Source organism: Callorhinus ursinus, unplaced genomic scaffold, assembly GCF_003265705.2.
Source record: "Callorhinus ursinus isolate GAN/ISIS: 27379988/994484 unplaced genomic scaffold, GSC_fseal_2.0 scaffold12, whole genome shotgun sequence".
Classification (NCBI taxonomy): Eukaryota; Metazoa; Chordata; class Mammalia; order Carnivora; family Otariidae; genus Callorhinus; species Callorhinus ursinus.
Genome location: NW_027397074.1, coordinates 77,802,102 through 77,823,283, shown reverse-complemented (window position 1 = coordinate 77,823,283; position 21,182 = coordinate 77,802,102). Strand labels below are relative to the sequence as shown.

At 47.0% G+C, this 21,182-nt stretch overlaps 1 protein-coding gene across 5 annotated transcripts in view; it reads left to right on the top strand.

The window, feature by feature from the left end:
• Positions 1-21,182, top strand: part of DENND2A (DENN domain containing 2A) — a 98,312-nt gene that overhangs the window by 25,236 nt on the left and 51,894 nt on the right. For all 5 annotated transcript variants that reach the window (XM_073899283.1, XM_073899282.1, XM_073899281.1 and 2 more), the window contains exons 2-5: positions 997-1,098; positions 4,086-5,249; positions 16,724-16,851; positions 18,470-18,591. In XM_073899283.1, coding sequence (XP_073755384.1) covers positions 1,025-1,098; positions 4,086-5,249; positions 16,724-16,851; positions 18,470-18,591 — 1,488 coding nt within the window. In that variant the 5' untranslated portion in view covers positions 997-1,024. The remainder of the gene's footprint in view (positions 1-996; positions 1,099-4,085; positions 5,250-16,723; positions 16,852-18,469; positions 18,592-21,182) is intronic.

Sequence of the window (21,182 nt, the reverse complement as noted above, 5' to 3'; positions counted from 1 at the left end):
AGAGGGATTTCCTTGAGGGTCAGTGGAAAAGAAATGTGAATCTCCAGTATCTCAGTACTCCTTGAACCTTTAGTCAAAGAGTCACCTCGTCCCCATCAGGAGGGACCAGCCGTGCAGTGTTCATGCCTTACAGAAGACTTGCATCTCCCATCCTGTTGGCGTTCTCCATTCTCCCATGGGGCTCATCTTCCTAGCCACGTCCACCTGAGCAGCGTCCTTTTGTCCTCATGTTGAAGACACAGAGTTCTGATGCGCCTTGCTATTGAAATTATGCATTTTAATCAGCTACTTCACTTCCTTTGAATGTCAGGCACTGGCGTATCATAAAACCACTATGGCGCTGAGGCCACTGCTTTGGCATCCACATGGTCCTTATTATTTGGCAGGTTTGAGGCGCGTGGGATTCCTGGGTTTGCCAGAGCCACCTACTTTTCCTTAGACCAGACAGATGACCTAGTGGCTACGTGTTTCCTTCCCTGGGTTTGCAGCCGCTGGGAGAGGTTCTTCCGGCAGGGCTCCAAGGCCAAGGACAGGGTGCGTCCAGGCCTGCCTGAGGGCCAGCACAGGAGTACCTCTGTGTAGACGTTTCTGCTTTGGCAGGTGGTATATTTCTTGTTTCAAGTAAAGAAACAACTCATGTCTTCTTTGGGGACTATTGCTCATCACAGGTTTTAGAGAGCCTGAAAAAGTGTCAGGTTGTGCTGGTATTTATGTTTTGCTTACACACGCGTGCACACGCGCAGACACACGCGACATTGGCATGCGGTCTGAATGAGAAGAGGTTGGTTGGTATGGGGTCTGTATCCAGGAGGATCTCAGGATTCTGTGCCCTTGCTCCCTCGCCTGGGTCAGGGATTCTGAAGGGTGTGTTGCAGTTACACATCCCCCCCCACCCCGCCCCACTCCCGGGTGGACTCTAACAGGGATAAATAGTTTGGGGTGTGGGCCCTCGATTTGCTGTCGTGACTCACTGAGTGTGCATCCCTGTTCCCCCAGGCGACTTGGAGCTCTTCTTGGTGCTGACATGATGACAGTGTGCAGGCCAGCCAAGGGCAGCCACATCCAGACTGAAAGCCTGAGCTACAAATTGGCTGACAAGTAAGAGCTTTTCTCCCCTGAGAGTGTAGACGTTAGCCTAGATTCTCCACTTCCTTCCTTTCTCTACTGCCTTTCCCCCCTCTCTGTCCCCACTTCCTTGGACTAAGGACGGGTTCTTTTCCGAGTCCTTGCGATGCGCCGCCTGAAAATCATCCCCACGCGCTGCAGAACCTGAGACCACAGTGGTCAGTGGAAGGTCTGACTAGTGCCCAGTTGCTGAGAGGACGGGCCCATGGCAGCTTCAGGCCCTCTCCCCATTCCAGCCAAGGATTTGTTTTCCTAACTACTAGGATGCATGGGCTCTTTAATTATCCTTGAGCCTTACATCTTTACAGCTGCATCTGTCTGCAAAACCTGTTTTGCCCATCCCGTCTCAGCAGTGCTGTTTTCTCTCCAGATGGAGCCCTTTCCTCTGACTCTCTGTCTCATACTCTACGGTGGGCTTGGTGACCACAGCTCTGCACCCCAGTCCCTGGTCCCTTTTGGGGCCATAGTGTCCTGGAAACAGGACCTCAAAAAATCCTTGGGTGCAACAACCACATGGAGAGGAGCCTCTGCCTCTGGCTTCATCATCCTGGCCTCTCGCTTGAACTTCATAAATCCATGCAGTCTTCCAGCAAGCCATCCTTCTTCTCTTTCAGTTTTCACATAGGCCTGCGTGATTGTGAGGTCACCCCAGATGTCTGGGATCTTAGACAATAACTGTAATCATTGCAACAACACTCCTTGCCATTTAGTAATATCAAGAATTAGAATGTGTGCTGTACTCTGGGAATGTTAACATATATTGACTCATCCACTCATTCAGCTTACAAGTATTTTTTGACTATCTACTGCATACTAGGCACAGCAAACAAGATAAATTTGGCCTCTGCACCAGTCAAGTTCCAGTCTAGAGAAGGAGGAGAGAGTTACTTAATGGGGGCGGGGGGTAGAGGGGCAGGGAGACCTCTGAGATCGTGACCTGAGCCAAAACCAAGAGTCAGGTACTCACTCCAGCAACTGAGCTACCCAGGTGCCCCGAGAGTTCTTACTTTAAAATGAAAAAAATACAGCCAAGATTCAAACCGAGGTCCCTCTGACTTGAAAGCCATATTTATCTGTTGTCAGTATTGTTAACAGTACATGGGTGGCTCAGTCGGTTAAGTGTCCGACCTATGATTTCGGCTCAGGTCATGATCTCATGTCGTGGGATCGAGCCCTGCATGGGGCTCAGTGGGGAGTCTGTTGGAGAGTCTCCCTCTCCCTCTGCCCCTTCCCCCAATCATGCTGCTCTCTCTCTCTCTCTCTCTCTAAAATAAATAAATCCTTAAGAAGAAACCAGTATGTATGATATATATGATTATTGTTATATCATCCATTGTCATTAAGCATGAACTAATGAATTGTGTTTTTATGTGTCTGTCCTGTCATCTTGCTTCTAGCACTGTGAGAGCAAGGGCTTTAACTTCTGCCTTTTGAACTCTCAGTAAAATATCAACAAACTCATTCTGCTTTTGCGTCTGACTAAAATCTGAATTCATGCTAATGTCCTCAGTGGTGACAGGACAATTAAAAAATGTGTTTCTCTTTTGTAAGCACTCTGTTATGCATGCTAATTGTTTATTTAAATAAGGAATTCTGCTTTGATAGCTGTATTTAAAATATGAAAATGTGTTTGCATATTCACAAGTTTCTAATTTATGCTGTGCAACCACAAATAGCAATGCAATTTACGTGTTAATGTCCCAGTGGAGGGAGAAGTCTTCATATAAACAATTATTAGTCTTTGGAGCAGAAAGCTAAATAGTAACAGGGTGCGTGAAATTGCTAATTATTCATTCCTCACTGTGAACCTTAACTGGAGTTTCAGAATTCCTATATAGTCAGATCTATATATTCCAGAAATGTGCACCGTGAAGATGGTCTGTGCATCCTTGCTAATCTTGGCACATCCAAGATCACTCTGCTTAGTTATGACCTTTGCTGGTGGAAGAATGTTTTGCATTCAGAAACAGATACTCCCGTTCTCATTAGACTAGCTTAAAAATGTTTTTCTGGTTTTCTTTCAAAAGAGCTTTTAACATCTTCATGGCATTGACTAATCCCCTAAAATCACATTTGGAGGCATCTGTCCCCACATGTTTGTTCTAGGCCAGAACTTTAGCGATGATGGAAATATTCTTTTGCTCTGTCCAATGTGGATGTCACATGTGCCTAATGAGTACCATGTTCTACTACTCTGCCATTGTTCTAGGTGCTGGGGACTCAGCAGTAGCCCAGATAGGCCAAAATTCAAAGTAATCCAACAAAACAAAGCAATCCCTGTCCACATGACAAACCAGTCTAGTAGGGCTCATGTTCTAGAGGAGGTCCAATTCAAATGCAGCCAATAATTTTGACTTTACCTACTCAAGTCAGGAGAGCTTATGAAGCCCAGAATTAGCAAACATTGTATGACTTATGGCATTGTTCTAATTTTTAAATAGTCATCGCAAAGGCCCATCCGTTGATTACAGAAGCAGAGAAAATCTGGACAGTGTAAGCTTTTGCCTCAGGAGATGTTCCCTATTTTCATCAGGGAAACAAGCTAACAATAATGATAATAACATTTATTTACACTCACGACATGCTAGATGCTCAATATGGTCTGCCTCTTTCAGTGTTTTCAGCCACTCTGGTAGATATATATTATTATTATTCCCATTTCACAGATGAGGACACTTAGGTTTAGAGAAATGAAACAGTTTGCCCAAGGTCACACAGCTGGTCAGTGGTTGAGTTAGGCTTTAAACTCAAGTCTATTGCATTCCAAAATCCAGTAGTTCCTTTCATTCCACAATACTGTCTTCCCAAGAAGAGCAAAGTGATTCCTTAAAGTGGTGGTTTCAATGTTTGTGACTTACAACTAGCATATAGCATTTATATCTAAGTTCTAGCCAGTCTCTATGGCCAGCCGAGAACAGTGACTAAGAATCCATAACCCAGTGTTTGTCTTTCTTGTTCAGGGTCAAGGTGGAAGGTCCAAAGGCTGGGGAAGACCCTCGAAGGCTGCCATTTAAGCCCCCCATTCCTTTCCCAGAGACTGATCAGGATTCACCCCCCAGAAGAAGCTCATTGGAAAGACTCAATAACCTGATGCTAGAGTCAAGAGTGGACTGTTTTCAGCAGAACATGTTCAGCTCAAATATGATCATCAGCGACGCAGCTTCAGATCTCAGTGCTAAAGAAGCCAGCAAGGCGGGCAAGAGGCAGCTCAGTGGCATTCAGAACCCCTGCCCTCCTACCCGAGGCGGGGCCCTGCACAAGCCCCTCAGCATAAAGGACAAGATATCCGAATGGGAAGGGAAAAAGGAGTTGCCCCCTCCTGCACCGGGCAGGAAAGCAGATGGGCAGGAGGACTACCTGATGTCCTGTGTGATGGGGAGGAGAAGCAGTGATGGTGTGAGAGCGTGGGTCCCGGAGGTTCAGGATGGAACCAGGCCCGAGACAGAGAGCAAGGAAAATGAGAGGAATAAAGGGGTCATGAAAGTCGGGGGGCAGGATGCAGAGCCAAGGCAAGACCTCAGCCAACCAGCCGGGCAGCTGGCACCCAGCTTGGGCAGAGGCCGAGAGCCCAGGCTGGGCAAGCAGCGCTTTCCGAACGATAGCCTCTCTGTGCTGAGGCAGGTCAAGAAACTGGAGCAGGCTCTGAAGGATGGGTCGGCAGGGTTGGATCCCCAGTTACCGGGGACTTGTTACTCCCCACACTGCCTGCCGGACAAGGCTGAGGATGGGCCCGCCCTTCCTGAGAACCGTGGGGGCGGGCGTGGCTCGGAATTCAGGCCCTACCCCTGGGACCTGGAGGCTAGGGAGCCCGCTCCTGAGGCCGCAGAGGAAAGGAAAGGCTCGTGCAGGAGGCCCTGCGACCAGAGCCTGGAGGGTGTGGACAGGGGCTCGGAGGGCTCCCCTGCAAAACCCTTCATCAACCCCCTGCCCAAGCCCCGGAGAACGTTCAAACACGATGGAGACGGGGACAAGAACGGGGACCCAGGCATCAGCTTCCGGAAGAATAGAAGGCACCTGCCTCCTCTGCCTTCTCTCCCCCCCCCGCCCCTGCCCTCCTCCCCCCCGCCCTCCTCTGTGAACAGAAGACTCCGGACTGGGAGGCCGAAACCCAGTGCTGACCACAGGTAGGTGACAGCGGACTCTCTGCCCCAGTGGTTTATGCGGCATCACCACTGCTCTCAGGCGAGCTACCGGTTTTATTGAACGGAGGGACCTTGTAGTTAGTTGGTCGAGACCGTTCATGGCTTGAGACAGTGTGTTGATGAAACCTGGAGACGTGATAAGCGATGCCTGTGTTTTGTGTTCTCTGTCCTCAAAGTGAGTATTGGCTTTGAAAATGTACCTTTTGGACATGATAAGTACTTGTATTTCTGCCACTAACCCAGACTTCAACGGAAACTCAGTTAACTCTGGCAATGGACTAATTCATGCTCATTGACACTCATCTGCCACTACTGTCCCCCACTAGTGCATGGTGCTTCCAGTGTCCCCTGGCTCCTTTCTTCATGTTTTTTCTTGGTATGAGCTCTAGAAACACAGCCCGGGTCTGCCTCGACCCTGTCGCCATCTATCTGCGTGACCTCGAACAAGTTGTTCGACCTCCCAAAGCCTCTGTTTCCTCCATTATACAGAAAGAGGCACACCCTAAATATTTTCTAATGTCAAAATTGTACATAAGATAATAAAGCATGTGCACGCCTGAAGGTCAAATTTACCTGTTGGAAACCATTTCTTTTCTGCTTTGAGAACTAATTTCTAGCCCATTTCTGGGATGTGCTAATTGGTTTGATCCCCACTAATCTGGAAACCAGCCACAGAGCAAAACTCAAAACCGTTGTTTCTGCTCTGGTCACCCACTCTGCACCTTCTGTTTTCCCCTTGACTCCCTGCAGTTGGGCTTTTGCCATTTATCCTGAAACTGCTCTTGACACAAGGCCACCTGTGACCCCCCCATCTCACTATATCCAGTTGCCAGTTCTCTGTTCTTTTCTTACGTGACATCTCTTGGCGTTGGAGGAACAACTTCACTCCCTCCCTGGAAACACTGCGTTCACTGGGCTTCTAGATCACCTACTTTCCTGGGGGTCCTGCTTTCACACACTGCTCCTTCTCAGTTCCATTCCCCTCTCCCTTCGAGTGTCAGAATAACACCCCCGACACACCATCCTGGGTCAGAGCAGGCACTTCTCTCTTCCATCTGTCTCACTCCCTAAATGAGCTCATTCAGTCCCATGGCTTTAAATGTCAGTTACATGCTTATGACCCCCGCATGTATCCCTACAGCCCTGGCTCCCTCTTCCAGCGAAGGTTTGCAGAGTCATCCCCTGCAGGGGTCTCCATTTGGTTATCTAATAGTTTGGACTGAACGTGTCCAAACCTAAATTCCCAATCCAGGCCACTGCTAAGCGTCTCCTCCCCAGATAATGGCCATCTTATTAAATGGCATCACCCTTCGTTGCACTTAGGCCAAAACCTAGGAGTCATTTGTGATTCCTCTCTTTTTCACACAGCCCTAATCTAATTTATCAGCAAGCTGTTCGGTTCTAGTTTTAAACATTATCTTGAATCTGACTGCATCTGCTCTACTGCTAGCAGCTTAGTTGTCTCATATCCACCTCCCACCGCAGTGTACTCCTCCGTAGCAGCCAGAGCAGTTTTCTAGAAATACAGTTGATCACGTCACTCTCCTACTCAACACGATCTGTCAGGTAGGGTTGTTTCGGCTGCAAAAAACATAATTTCTTATGTTCTCTTCCAAGGGAAAAAGTTTGCATATTCCAGATAGGTAGGTAGGTAGGTAAGTAGATAGATAGATAGATAGATAGATAGATAGATAGATAGATAGATAGAAATTATGTCCTTTAGGGCGCCGGGGTGGCTCAGTTGGTTCAGCGACTGCCTTCGGCTCAGGTCATGATCCTGGAGTCCCCGGATCGAGTCCCGCATCGGGCTCCCTGCTCGGCGGGGAGTCTGCTTCTCCCTCTGACCCTCCCCCCATCTCATGTGCTTTCTCTCTCATTCTCTCTCTCTCTCAAATAAATAAAATCTTTAAAAAAAAAAAACAAAAAAAAAGAAAAATTATGTCCTTTAAAAAAAAGAAATCATGCTATATATACTGTTTTTTACTTAGGATATCGTGGAGATCTTTCAGTGTTACCACTTTTTTTTTTTCACCTTCCTTTTTTATTTTTTTAAAAGATTTTATTTATTTGACAGAGAGAGCACAAGCAGGGGGAGCAGCAGAGGGAGAGGGAGAAGCAGGCTCCCCACCGAGCAAGGAGCCTGATGCGGGGATCATGACCCCAGCCAAAGACAGATGCTTAACCGACTGAGCCACCCAGGCACCCCTTATGATTTAAAAAAAAATTGGGGGGAGGGCAACTGGGTGGCTCAGTCGTTAAGTGTCTGCCTCAGCTCTTTGCTCCTGCTCAGCCAGGAGCCTGCTTCTCCCTCTCCCACTCCCCCTGCTTGTGTTCTGTCTCTAGCTGTCTCTCTGTGTGTGAAATGAATAAATAAAATCTTCAAAAAAAAATAAAAATAAAATAAACTAATAAAAAAAAATTTCTTTTTTAGAAAGAGAGAGAGAGTACTTGAGTGGGTAACAGGGAGGGAGAGGGGCAGAGGGAGAGGGAGAATCCTAAGCAGGCTCTAAGCCCAGCACAGAGCCTGACACAGGACTCCATCTCACGACCCTGAGATCAGCTGAAACCTTGTTGGATGCTCAATTGACTATGCCACCCAGGCACACATACTTATTTTTTTACTAGGAGTTTTAAAAATTAGGATTGAATGTTAGATTTTGTCAAGTTACTTTTCAGTAGCTTTATATGATCATCTGGTTCCTGTCCTTTGACCTATGAATAAAGACTTTATGTCCTAATATTAACCCATTTTTATGTTTTGGGAATGAACTTCCATTTGGTCCTGGTTTGTTCCTCTCTTAATATACTGCGGAATTCTGTTTGCTAATATTTTATTTAAGATTTTTGGGTCAGTATTCCGTAAATGGGACTGGTCTTTACTTGACCTTTATTGTACTGTCTTTACCAGGCTTGGGTATCAGTGGTATGTAGGATCTATCGAAGAACTTAGAGGCTTCCTTGTTTATGTTCTGAGAAAGCTTGTATCCATCTCCGGTTCTAAATCCTTTCCCAAACTGGTGCCAAAGCCCACGTGCCTAAGTACTGGAGTGACCTTTCTGCTCGTGACCCCAGTGTGTTTCGACAGCAGCTCTTCCATGCCCTTTCTGGGCTGTTCTTCCAAGAAGGCCCCCTCTCTCAGGGGCAGGTTGCGTCTGGGATATCAGAGTCTTTCCTCTGTGTCATCACTGGGCAGACAGATCAACCTGGTGTGCAGTTATTCCCATTATCTTTTCTCTCCTAGCTACCATCTGCTCTTTGCAGTCTTCCAGCATTCTCTTTAAAACCAGCTAAAGTTACTTAGTTTCAGTCCAAAGATGAAATTTTTCTTGGCCAGTTTGAATATGGTTGCATCAGCTGTGTTTTAAGCATTTTGGCTTTGGATTTTTCCTTTTCTTTAAAATAGTACAATGGGGGTGATTAGGGCACGATGTTCATTTTCTCCTTTAAAAAAAAAATAAAGTGTACTTTTTATTGTGGTCCTATCTCTTAAAAAGAAGAGGCTCAACTCAGAATTTGGCAGACTTACCGCCCTCTCTGAGGCGGGAGAGCCAAGCCAAGGCTGAAGAAAGAAATGATTAAGGATTTTGAGGTTGGGAGGGTTTAGAATTACATGGCCAGGCTGCACACTTCAGAGAACGTATTCGGCTTATTTTCATAGGCTGATGAGTCCACTTCTCGGGAGCCAAACCAGTGGACTCGGATTCTCAGTTTGAGAAAATGTCTTCTTTCTTTTCATTCTCTTCCCTTTTTTCTCCTTTCTGTGTTCTCTCCCCTTCCTCCTTTCATCCCTTTCTCCTTTCTTCATTTCTCTAAAGCCCCAGGAAATTAAATGCAAGGACTTGTGCCTTCGATCCTAAAATGGGAAATGAGAAACCCTTAAATGTCAGGAAATTCCAAAGATAAGGTCCCTACAGCAGCATTCACTTGGTTGTGTATGTTCTGTGGCATGTGCTGAATAACTCTGGCAGGAATGCCTTAAAGCCAACATGTAACGAGGAAAGTTAGTATTCTGTAAGTGTAAGCAGCATCCTGAATTCACATGTATCTATATGCCCCAAATGTTTGAACTGAAATGCAGATTTTTTTTATTATGTTATGTTAATCACCATACTGGAATGCAGATTTTTAATTTTAGTTTAATTTGATCCTATGACGGAGTTTTTAGATCTTTATGAAACCAAATAACGATGTTGACCAAAATTTCAGCTTTTCAACTAATTATTTTGGCATTGTATAGCTTTAGCGTAGGACTTGCAGAACTTTTGGAGGATGTGAAACCTTGGTCATTATATGGCTGCCAAATCACATGCCTGCTGTTACTGATTCAATAATTTCCATCTTCTGCAGGACTGACTGGGATCCCCAGAGTCGTCTGGCTGGACGGCATCCCTCAGCTATTACCCAGTTAGTGGCTAAGTTAACTTAGCAGCCACACTGTGGTCTGTCCCTATCATTATGAGTCTGTCCCAGTCAACATGACATCCATGAGGCAACTCTAACTGCCATGTCTAAAAACTAAGTGTTTGGGGGCGCCTGGGTGGCTCAGTTGGTTACGTGTCTGTTTTCGGCTCAGGTCATGATCCCAGGGTTCTGGGATCGAGCCCCACGTGGGGCTCCCTGCTCAGCTGGGAGCCTGCTTCTCCCTCTCCCTCTGTCACTCCCCCTGCTTGTGCTCTCTCTCTGTCAAATAAATAAATAAAATCTTAAAAAAAAAAAAACCAACACTGAGTGTTCAGGGGCGCCTGGGTGGCTCAGTTGGTTAATTGTCTCACTCTTGGTTTTGGCTCAGGTCATGATCTCAGGGTCATGGGATCGAGCCCTGTGTTGGGCTCAGTGCTCAGCAGGGAGTTATGCTGAGGTTCTCTCTCTCCCTCTTCCTCTGCCCCTCCCCCCACTTGGGCGTGCACACTCATGAGTGCAGTGCTTTCTCTCTCTTAAATCAATAAATAAATCTTTAAAAAAAAAACCATGAGTGTTTATTTATTTTTTTTTTTTAAAGATTTTATTTATTTATTTGACAGAGAGAGACACAGCGAGAGAGGGAACACAAGCAGGGGGAGCGGGAGAGGGAGAAGCAGGCCTCCCGCCAAGCAGGGAGCCCGATGCGGGGCTCGATCCCAGGACCCCGGGATCATGACCTGAGCTGAAGGCAGATGCTTAACAACTGAGCCACCCAGGCGCCCCAAAACCATGAGTGTTTAAAATCTTCAAAGGGGCAAATTGTTTGATTAATTTGAGACTTAGAGCAAAAGTTATTTGAAAGCGTTGGAGAAGCTTGATTCTGTAAATTCATTTATTTTAATGGTGGTTGCATTAGAAAACAAAGAGATGAGAATGAAGGGGTGGGGGAAGAATAGAGAGGTTGGTTGTTACTCTGTATTAGAGCAGTGACTGTCAGGTCTTATTTCCCATTGGAAGTGGAAATGGTTGGATGTTAGACATGGTGGTGAATGGTGAATAGAGATGGTTCTTCTTCTGACGTTTCTGTTTTGGATTCAGGATAGAGATAAGCAGAAACCCAACGTGAGTAGCCGTAGCAATCGATGGAGTGGGTCACCAGTAAGAGTGTGGGCTGAGCTAACATAAGCATTCTCCCACTTAGCGCCCTACTCTGATCACCTAGTGGCATGAATGCCCTTCCCAAGGGTGTGGTGGGACATGGGGAAGAGCTGCGTGTGGTCGCAAGGGATGGAGGTAAGAAGAAAGTCTGTGGCAGCTCCAGGTGGATGAGGGAATCAGAGCATGGTTTTTACAGTTTCTAGCCCATCTGAATGGTGTTTTAAGTAGTGGCTAGGTCCCAGGTTCTCCAAGCATGTTTAAGTCACAGCTGAAAATAATCCTGGGGGAAATGTGTTCAAAACAGTTGACTAAAAATTAGCTCCAAGAATACAGCTCCTTTTTTTTTTTTTTTTTTTTTACCCCAAAGGAGGGATAAATTATAAGCAGTAAATTTGGCCATTAAAACCAGCTTTTAAGATATTCACTCGTTGGGGTGCCTGGGTGGCTCAGACGGCTAAGCGTCTGCCTTCAGCTCAGGCCACGATCCCGGGATGGGATGGAGCCCCACATCGGGCTCCTGCCTCAGCGGGAGCCTGCTTCTCCCTCTCCCTCTGCCTCTCCCCCTGCTCATGCTCTCTTTGTATCTCTGTGTCTCAAATGAATAAATAAAATCTTTTTTAAAAAAATTAAAAAAATATATTCACTTATTTATTCAACCAACAAATATTTATCATGCACCTCTGTGATATTAGCATGTAGCAATGAACAGAATAGACTGAGACCCTGGCCTCATGGACCATACGGACTAGTGATAGAGGCACACAACTCTGCACTTATGAACTATAATCGCACTCAGTGCCGCAGGAAGCCCATGGTGCTAAGAGAACGTTTGGTAGGAATATCTTGCCTGTCATGGAAACAGGGCCAGACTGGGGAGGAAGCGGCCTTCAGACTGAGGCCTGAGGTTCCCAGGCAAGGAGGAAGGTGGGAGATGGGTGTTCAGGTGAGAAACAGATGAAGGTTCTGGAGCAAGAAAGACTTTAAAATGCTGGAGGCCCTGAAGGCAGGAGTGTGGCCAGAGGGGTCAGGAAGGGTGTGAGCTAAGGCCCACAGGTCTTTTGCAGCCCGCTCTGGAAGAATCTCCTAGACCAGGCAAGGATTTGGGCCTACCACTTAAGAGGAATGGGAAACATTTCAAAGTTTTTAAGAAGGGGAGGGTCCCAACCTGATTTGCATTTGTGAAGAGCTGGCTGGGTGGGGCACCAGTGGGCCTGGTGGGTAGCTGTTGGGGGGCGGAAGGCAGAGCCAGGAGACATTGGCTCTGCCGTGCGGACTGAGGGAAGTAGTGGATACCAGGAATGCTTTGCTGGTAGCACTCCGATTCATTGATTAGCGATGGGTGCTCATGGCGAAGGGGTTTGGACGGGACTCCCAGGTTTGAGGCGTAAACATGGGGACAGATGGTGATAGCCTTTGCTGAGGAGCACTGGAGGAGGGGCTGATCCTCATCAGGGAGGGGGTGTGGGAGGCTGAGTTCAACTTTGTATTTATTCATTTTGAGATTCCCATGGGTCATTCAAATGGAAATGGGGGATGAGCTCTTCAGTTAGTATTTCATTTACAAAATATGGAAAAGTCACAAATAACCTTCAAAATACTACTTGAAAACACAGTGTTTGGCATTGGTTGTTGAAGCTGGGATAGGACCTGAATTATAACCCAAGTCCGCAAACTTCAGTGAACCCATTGGATCATTCCAGCATCTCTAAAACTAAGAAGTACCACAATCACATGATAATTTGAGGGCCCAAGAAGCAAACTGAGGCCAAGAGGAGGTTACACCCCTTCAGCAGGCTGTGGGCTCCCCGAGGGCAGGGACTTCTTGCGTTTGCATCACCAGCTGTGGGCTCAGCTCAAACCCCAGCAGGTGCTTGTTAAACATATGGACTGGATGTGGAACAATGGAAATGTTTAAACAAAAGAGAAGCCAATTTGGATGTGGTTACTGTTAGCCTTCTGAAATTGCCTTTTTCTCAAGGTTAATATGTAAATAAAGTTATTAAAACCCTTTTGTGACTACAGCTTTCCTCCCGCATTGACTTGTGTCCATGCTCCGCTTAGTGCCTATGCTGTTAAGAGCACCATTCACTGGCCAGACAACCTGGGTTCTGACCCTGGCTCCTCCACTTTCTCCCCATGTGACCTTGAGCAATTTAACCTCTCTCCCTCTCTGTCTCTTCACATAAAAAACACGTATAATAGTAATTCTTCACAAGGTTGTTGCAAAGTTCGAGCGTGCTAATCCGAGTAAAGCCCTTAGTCGCTACTCAGTAAATGTTGAATGAATGATTCTGTGGTCTCTTTGAAGAGTTTGCATCTTCCCTACCAAATCTAGGTAGTGTGCACGCTGGGGACTCTAGCTAACATGATCTGGTTAACTCAGCATAGAAACCCAGGAGCTGTGGCCCACTCCAGGCCAGTAACTTCACTCTTCTCTGGGCCACAGACCACCACACCCCCATCCCCAAGCAGCTGCCTGGCTAATACCAGCCTGGGCTAACGGTATCCCCGACTAAGGAGTCTTCCAGGGGACACAGCACAGCGCAATCCCATCCTAGAGAAAACAACTCAGACCCGCTTCCCACCTCTACCCACCCCCCCCAATCCCCATCTCCTGGAGCTCTGAAGCTCAGTCCTTCCTCTCCTGGCTGGACGCCTCAAGGGGAGGAAGAAGGGGCTCATGGAGAGATAGCCCTTCCTTTGCAGCATGAGCTCCTGTGTGTGAGTCAGGCACCCCAGGGCATGGGTGACAGTTTCAGCCTCATGGCCTGACTTAAGACCATGGGGACCTAGGCTGGAAGCTGGAAGCTTGGCCTTTCCTTGTATTCCTGCCCTACGTGCTGAGTTCAGGTTCATAAAGGAGCAAGGGTGAGGTGGAGATAAGGGGTGATGAATTCAGATGTGGAGATAATGAAGTTTCGAATCTAAAGAAGAAAACCTTGGGACACGCCCAAAGCCCAGAAAGAGGGGGAGGACGTGGAAGAGAGGGGCCAGTGAAGGCACAGGAGTGTGGGAGGGGAAGTAGCATGTGGGCAGCCTGGCACCCAGCTCCTCAAACCCTAGGGGGGACCTGTGTACCCGTGTTTGCAGCCCCGTGCTGAACAGTACTTTCGTAAAATACAATCAGAAAGAATGACCAGAGAAATGACATGAAAAAAGATAACATTATAGAAGCTTCAGTTGTCTTTTAAGAAATTATTCTGTCAAATTGCTTTAAAAGTTTCTCAACACAGGGGCAGCAGGCTGGTTCAATCTGTAGAGCACATGACTTGATCTTGCGGTCGTGAGTTCAAGCCCCATGCTGGGTGTAGAAATTACTTTAAAAAAAAAAACAAAAGAAATTTTTTAAGTTTCTAAATGCTCAATTTCTGTACCTGTCTCATTGGAATACCAGCCCCAGCCCACAGACTGCACTTTGAGCACCGCTCCCTGACGCTGCAGAAACCAAGTGGTATCCTGCAAAGAAGGGCCCCAGGAAGTGGTTAGGTTTTACCAGAAACTCACTAGTGAGCTTCAGGAGCAGCTTCAGTAAAGGGATGCATACAGACGCCAGGTTGAGAAGATAAAGGGAAGAAAAACCAGTGAGCTCCGGTAAAGGAGTAGTCAGACAGCCTCAAGCTCTTCCCTCCTCCGTCTGGCCCCCCAACCCACGCCAGTTTAAAATGTTGGCAAGGAAGCTGAGAAATCGCAGAACTAGGAGAGTCATTGCTTCCAATGAAAGTTTTTCTAGGGGAAACCTGTGGGTGTTTAAAGAGGGAAAGAAGCTAGCCGAGAGGAAAAGACTGAAAATGCAAGAAATCCCAGGGGTGCCTGGGTGGCTCAGTGGGTTGAGCATCCGACTCTTGGTCTCAACTCAGGTCTTGGTCTCAGGGTTGTGAGTTTGGGGCCCGCGTTGGGTGTAGAGCCTACTTTAAAAAAATAAGAAAATAAAATCAAATGCAAGAAACTCCCAAAGCATGGAAGGCAGGCAAATGGCTCCTGCCTGGCACTGCCTTCTCATCACCTGGCACTCACCACCCTGCCCCTGCAGTGCAGCCTTGCCGAATGTGTGTGTCCCTCCACAAATGCACGAAGCTCCCTGTGGCCACAGGATCTTCGCAGGTGCCCTTTCCTTTTCTTGGAACACTCTTCCCCCAGCTGAGGTCTTTCTTCCGTCCTCCTCCAGGTCTCAGCTTTAATGAATGACTTTGTCAGCGCCGCCTTCCTGATGCATCCCCAACCTAAAATGAGGCCTCCTTGATAGTCTCACTGTGCTTTTCCATCACTGAGCTTAACACAGTTTACTGTTCTGTTTATTTGTGCATGCTCTGGTTGAATGTCTGTCTTCCTCCCTGGAATGTAAGCTCTTTGAGACAAGGACCCTGACTGTTTCAGTCACTCCTTAGTTATTGAACCCTGAGCACAGTGCCTCTCCCACAATAAATGTTCAACATAAAACATTTGCTACGTAAATAATTACTAGCACCACAACAGTACTAGCAATAGCTAACATTTGTTGTGTGTTTGTTAGGTGCTAAGGACTTTACAAACGTTCTCATTTCTATTCTTTGGACAATCCTCTGAGATAATTGCTGCTTTTCAAGTCAGGACAGTGAGTTTCAGCCCAGTTAAGTGGTTCGTCTGAGGTTAAAAGTCTTGTGAAGGAAGGATCCAGGATCTGTATGCAGGTTTGTTTAATCCCCAGGAGCCAGAGAGACTGGAAGTATGGGTGAAGAAGTGAAGCCATGATACATTTTTCAGTAGTCAGCTGGAGTTTCCCGTGGAGCATGCAGAGGACCCTGGGCTAGACATGCATGCACAGAGCCACGGGAGGGTTATGACCATCCTCGACCAGGAGAAATGAAGGGCTGGGACCAAGTCACAGCCGGCTGGGGGATGTGCCCTGATGAGTGTGCGCGGACTATGTGTTCACCTAAACGCCATTCAAGGAAGGCCTGAGTGTGTTCAACACAAATTCTTGACAAGTCTGCTGGAGGTAGAAGAGGAGCCCCCTGAGCCTGAGTGGGCAGCGTAGTTCTGCTCCAACTGTGTGGCGGCAGGGGAGTTGTGGGTTACTTCGGAGAAGGATGGGGAGAGAGAAGAAAGAAGAGGAGGTGGACTGAACCAGTGAGGTGGCTGAGGTTCTGTGTGTTTCACCATATGGTCTACCTCATGGCCTCCCAAATGTTCAGTGAAGCTACAGAAATCATAGAAACTCAGGGTGAGCGGCTGCGTGTGTCTCTGGGGGTGTGTGAGAGAGAGAGAGAGAAGGGGCTGGACCTCGCATTAGGTCAGCACCAGCAGGACAGGGACAGCCCCTGTGGATGTAGGCAGGGGCAATAGCCAGGCCACAGACAGAGAAGCACTTGCACCCATCTCTGAGGGGTGCGGGTGGGGGGTTGGGGTGTCTCAGCGGGCCTCTGGGTTTCGTTCTGATAATAACCACTCGAGTGAGAGACGTGGGGAGGTGCCCAGGCCTCTGGTCCACTCTGAACTGGCCATCGCTGCTCCTTTCCCATCATGAATGTGTGCTCTGTAAACATTGCAGAATATCTAAGAAGTCCAGAAAAATGAAAGTGAAGAGAAGCCATAAGCCATTCGTCCCGAGATAGTAGCTGTGTATTTCACTTCCTTCCCTTCTTCTTCTTTTCTATGTATATGTCCGAAGTTGGGATTGTACTTTATATATATATATATATATGTACTTTGCTACCTTTACTCGGCATAACAGCATAAACATTCTTTCAAAAAAAAGCCACTCTTCTTATTTAAGGATTTATATACCTTCTTACAAGAAACAGAGTTGATTTCAGTAATAGACATTTTTGCAGGAAGAAAATTGTCTGGTATACAGTCTCTCGACCAGCCTAATTTGATTTGAGTTCTTGTTTGTTTTTCTCCCATCTTGTACAAACCAGAAAGTCCTATGAGTTTGAAGACTTACTGCAGTCTTCCTCTGAGAACAGCAGGGTGGACTGGTATGCACAGACTAAGTTGGGGCTCACACGCACTTTATCAGAGGAGAACGTCTATGAAGACATTCTAGGTAAGAGACCCACGTGCAGGGTGTGGGGATGAGTTTGTGAGAAAGGGGAGAGAGTGCTTGAAACACACACACACACACACACACACACACAGAGTCTTGAAGACGTGTACTCAGATGAATGAGAGAGCTGGGAGAGGTGTGGGAGGGGGACCCACGAGGGACGTGTGCAAGCATGGGGCCAGAAGGGGAGTGGAAAGGCTGCTGATGAACAGCCACGGGGGCAGCGTGATGCAGCGGGACACCTGGAGACATGGAGTCTCAGTGGCCATGATTGAATCTCGACTCTGCTCTATTAGCTGTGTGATAACGAGCTGGGGACTGAACTTCTCTGAACTTCAGTTCTCTCATCTGTATAATAAGGACGATGACAGCTACCTGGTAGGGTGGGGGATGGGAGAGAATGGGATGTAAAGTACGTCGTGTGTCACAGATGCTCAGTAAAGTGTAAGGATTACTGAATGAAGGAAAACTCGGGCCACCACCCTCTCCCGGAATCTCTAGGAGTGTGGCTGGCAATAATAGGGCATCAAAATTCAGACTCAAATGAATGTCTACTATTAAAACATAATGTTGGCCTTAATTGTTTTAAATTCTAAAGTGGAGCGCAGATTCACAGAGTTTGTTTGCATTTAAATTAGTGAGTTAAATACTCTGTAGGGAACATCACAGTTTCACTGAGGTGTGAGCTCAGCCCAGCATCTGCTTGGTGAGGTCGAAGGCGGTGAGTTGGGGAAGAAAGGAGCTGGTAAGGAGAAACCCATATGCGACCACATGCAAGGGGCAGGTAGGGCAGATACACACATGCATATGTACATGTAATCACCAATACCAGAGAAAAAACTCCATGGTGGGAGGAAACAGGAGACCTGAAGAAGGGCGCTTATTTAGCTGAGCTATGAATTTCACCATAGATGATCTGAATTATAGTATCCAGGTTGTGGAGATGGGTTACTGCCAAAGTAGTAGGCTTCCCAAGTCCGAAAGTGGGTATGAGATCTGGTCTTCAGTGTGTACCTGAAAGGGAAGCTCTCAGATACAGAGAACAGAAGACCCCACTGAAATAACAAGGGGATTTGTTGGCTTATGTGACCAGAACTGGCCTGTTCTCCCTGTTTCTTATCTCTCGGGGTGGCTACATACCCAGCAGATTTCCCATGATCTCCATGACGGCTGCCATCAGCTCCCTGGGATCCGTACCTTTTGGTTGGGAAGGAGAGCCCGTGTCCTGTACCCAGCAAAAATCCTGGGGTTCAATGTGACTCTGACTCTTACGAGACCGGTTTAGGTCCCTTGTTCACCTTCATAGCCCAGGAGTGCCGTGCCTTGATTGGCGTAAGCTTGGGATAGGAGCCCTTCTCTGAACTGGACACTGAGGCAGGGACTGGGGATACTCAGATTAGCTAAAGCTCTGCAACTCAGAATGGAGTTAACTCTGTACATCCAAGAATGAGGACATGGGAAGTTACCCCAGTAAAAATCAGGGTCCAAGAGGAAGGGGATGAATGGATAGCAAGACATCAGACATCCCCACAAGGAGAGACCAAAATGTTGGGTAGATGTCTGATAAGGAAAACTTCCTTAGTGTTCCCAGTGCCTGACTTGTTTCCTCTGACCACAGATCCGCCAATGAAGGAAAACCCTTATGAGGACGTTGACTTACACGGTCGCTGCCTGGGGAAGAAATGTGTCTTGGCCTTTCCTGGTTCTCCCACTTCTTCCATTCCTGACACACCCTCCAAGGTATGAGTCCCCAGGGGAGCAGTGTGGGGAGAGGGGTCCCCCCGCGATGGCCCTGAGCAGCCTGGAGTTCTGGGTTACGCTGGAATGCCAGGCCGCCTGCTCTTCTGCGTCTAGTTTTCTTGGAACCCCTCTGCTCAACCAAGCATCCTAAAATAATATTTTAGCTTCTGGGTCAAACTGAGTAAATAAGATAGTACACCTGTATTATACAACTATAAAGAAGAATGTCCTGACCTAAAACAAAGTCTAAAATATAAGACTGAAAGGTCTGGTGCAGAAACAGTACTTTTATAGCATGCTACCATTTGTGGGGTTTTAAATAGAAAAATACACATATACGCCAACTCATATATGTTTGTGTATGTAGAAGATTATCTCTGTACAGAAACCTAAAAATGAGTAAGTGGGTACATCTGTGGAGTTGTTGAGTCAAGGTCAAGGTAGAAAACTGACATTTTTTACAGAATATCCTTTTGAACCTTTTGGAATTTTGTACTATGTACATAGAGATAATATAACTATAGTCATGTACATGGTAATTTCAACGCTTTGGCTACAGGACTGAGTTCATATTCCTTAGCTTGGCATTAAATAATCCTTCATAACTGATCCCTGGGCACCCATTACTACAGAATTTCCTACATTTCCTACATACAAATCTCCCCTCCAGCAAGAGCCGATTAATTGCCCCTCTCATATTAGAGGCCCAGGATAGGCAAATGTTTCCTCTAAGGGACCAGAAAGTAAATAGAGAATCTGTTGTAATGACTCGGTGCTGCCATGGTGCTGCAAAGCAGCCATAGACAATGTAAGACAATATGCAAACAAATGAATGTGCCGTGTATCAATAAAACTTTATTTATGGACACCAAAATTTGAATTTTATGTAATTTTCACATCATGAAATATGACTTACTTTCTAATCATTTAAAAATGTTTTAAAAATTTTGTTTATTTGAGAGAGAGAGAGTATGAGCAGGGGGGAGGGATAGAGGAAGAGGGAGAAGCAGACTCTCCACTGAGCAGGGAGCTCGACATGGGGTTCGATCCCAGGACCCTGGGATCATGACCTGAGCCGAAGGCAGATGCTTAACCAACTGAGCCACTCAGGCGCCCCTCCAACCATTTAAAAATGTAAAAACTGTTCTTAGGTCATGGCCTATTTAGAAAGAGATGGTGGGCCAGATATGGCCCATAGGTTGTATTTTGCCCACCCCTGTGCTAGGTCATTTCTACATCTGCGCTTGGTTCTTGCCTTTCTCTCCCCATCCTTTAGCGCCCCGATCAATCACTTCAGGAAGCTTCTAGACTATCCCAGCCCCTGGAACTTCTTCCTCTCTTACTCAGTGGGCCAAAGTGTTCATTTTATACCAAATTGTGTATACCACATTGTGATATCTCTTACTTTGATGATTTGAAATCTGATTTAAGTCATAGAATGTATCTTAAAAACATTTCCCCAGCTACATTATGAATTCCTCAAGTTCCTCAATAATATGTTTCTCTGTGTCCCCTATACATAGTTGTTATACAATATATAGTTGTTCAAGAAATTAAGTAAAGGAAGGCAAAATCCAGGCTGCAAGTATCAGTTTAAATCCCACTGCAAGGATCTATTTCCAGCCTAAGAAAGGAAGCCACATTCCCCTCTGGGCCCCAGGTGAGGACAGCATTTGCTGACGCGTGGGGGCTCTGCACAAGAGGCATGCCTTTTGTGCTTAGTGGTCACACAGGGAGTCTTTCTGCCACCAGTCTTCCTGAAGAGAGTTGAAGGTAGAATCCATCATGAAGGGTGGATCTCACCTAACCAAACCAATTCCCGTCATTCTTGCCAAAGCCAGTTAACTGCTATTTTGCTCTTCCTCTGGAAGAGTGTTCTCATGAATAATCCAGCACAACAGATCATTACCAGACAGTTCCTACTTGCCTCCGAAATGTGTTTTCATTGGCTACAGATGCCTTTAACATTCAGGAGGAAATCCTTCCTTTCCCATAGTGGATCAGCTTGGCTTAACAGAAGGAAGGCTGTCACAACTCGGTCTGCCCCTTCACATCCCACCTGGCTCTCCCCTGCTCTCCCCTTCGTGCGGGGAAGGCACTGCTCACCTCTTAAGAACAATGAGCAACATCTGCCCACAGCAGCTGTGCGGTCCCAGCCGGGTGCCCCTCCCTGATGCCAAGAATAAGGACTTAACAGCCCTTTTCTTCCCCTTCCTGCAAGTTAGGGCAAATCCCGGTCCTCTGTCACCAGAACAGCTAACCACAGTAGGTAACCACGTCAACAAGAGCTTGAGGTCCACATGCAGCGATCCTGCAGAAAGACAATCTGGTTGCCCAGGGTGCATGTCCGATTGCCACCGATACATGCAGGCTGCTTTCAGCCCTTCGCAAGTCATCAGCAGGACGCGGTGTCCACGCTCATTCCTCCGCTCTCCCACATCTGGGTGTCTGGTTGGTGCCCCCGTTCTGGGGGACAACTGCAGACTTCACCGCTTCCTCTGTTTAGCTCATCACATATTCATGGAGCATATGCCGCATCTGGGCTACATCTGGGACCTTAGACTTTACCGAAGCAGTCCCTCTGTGGCGAC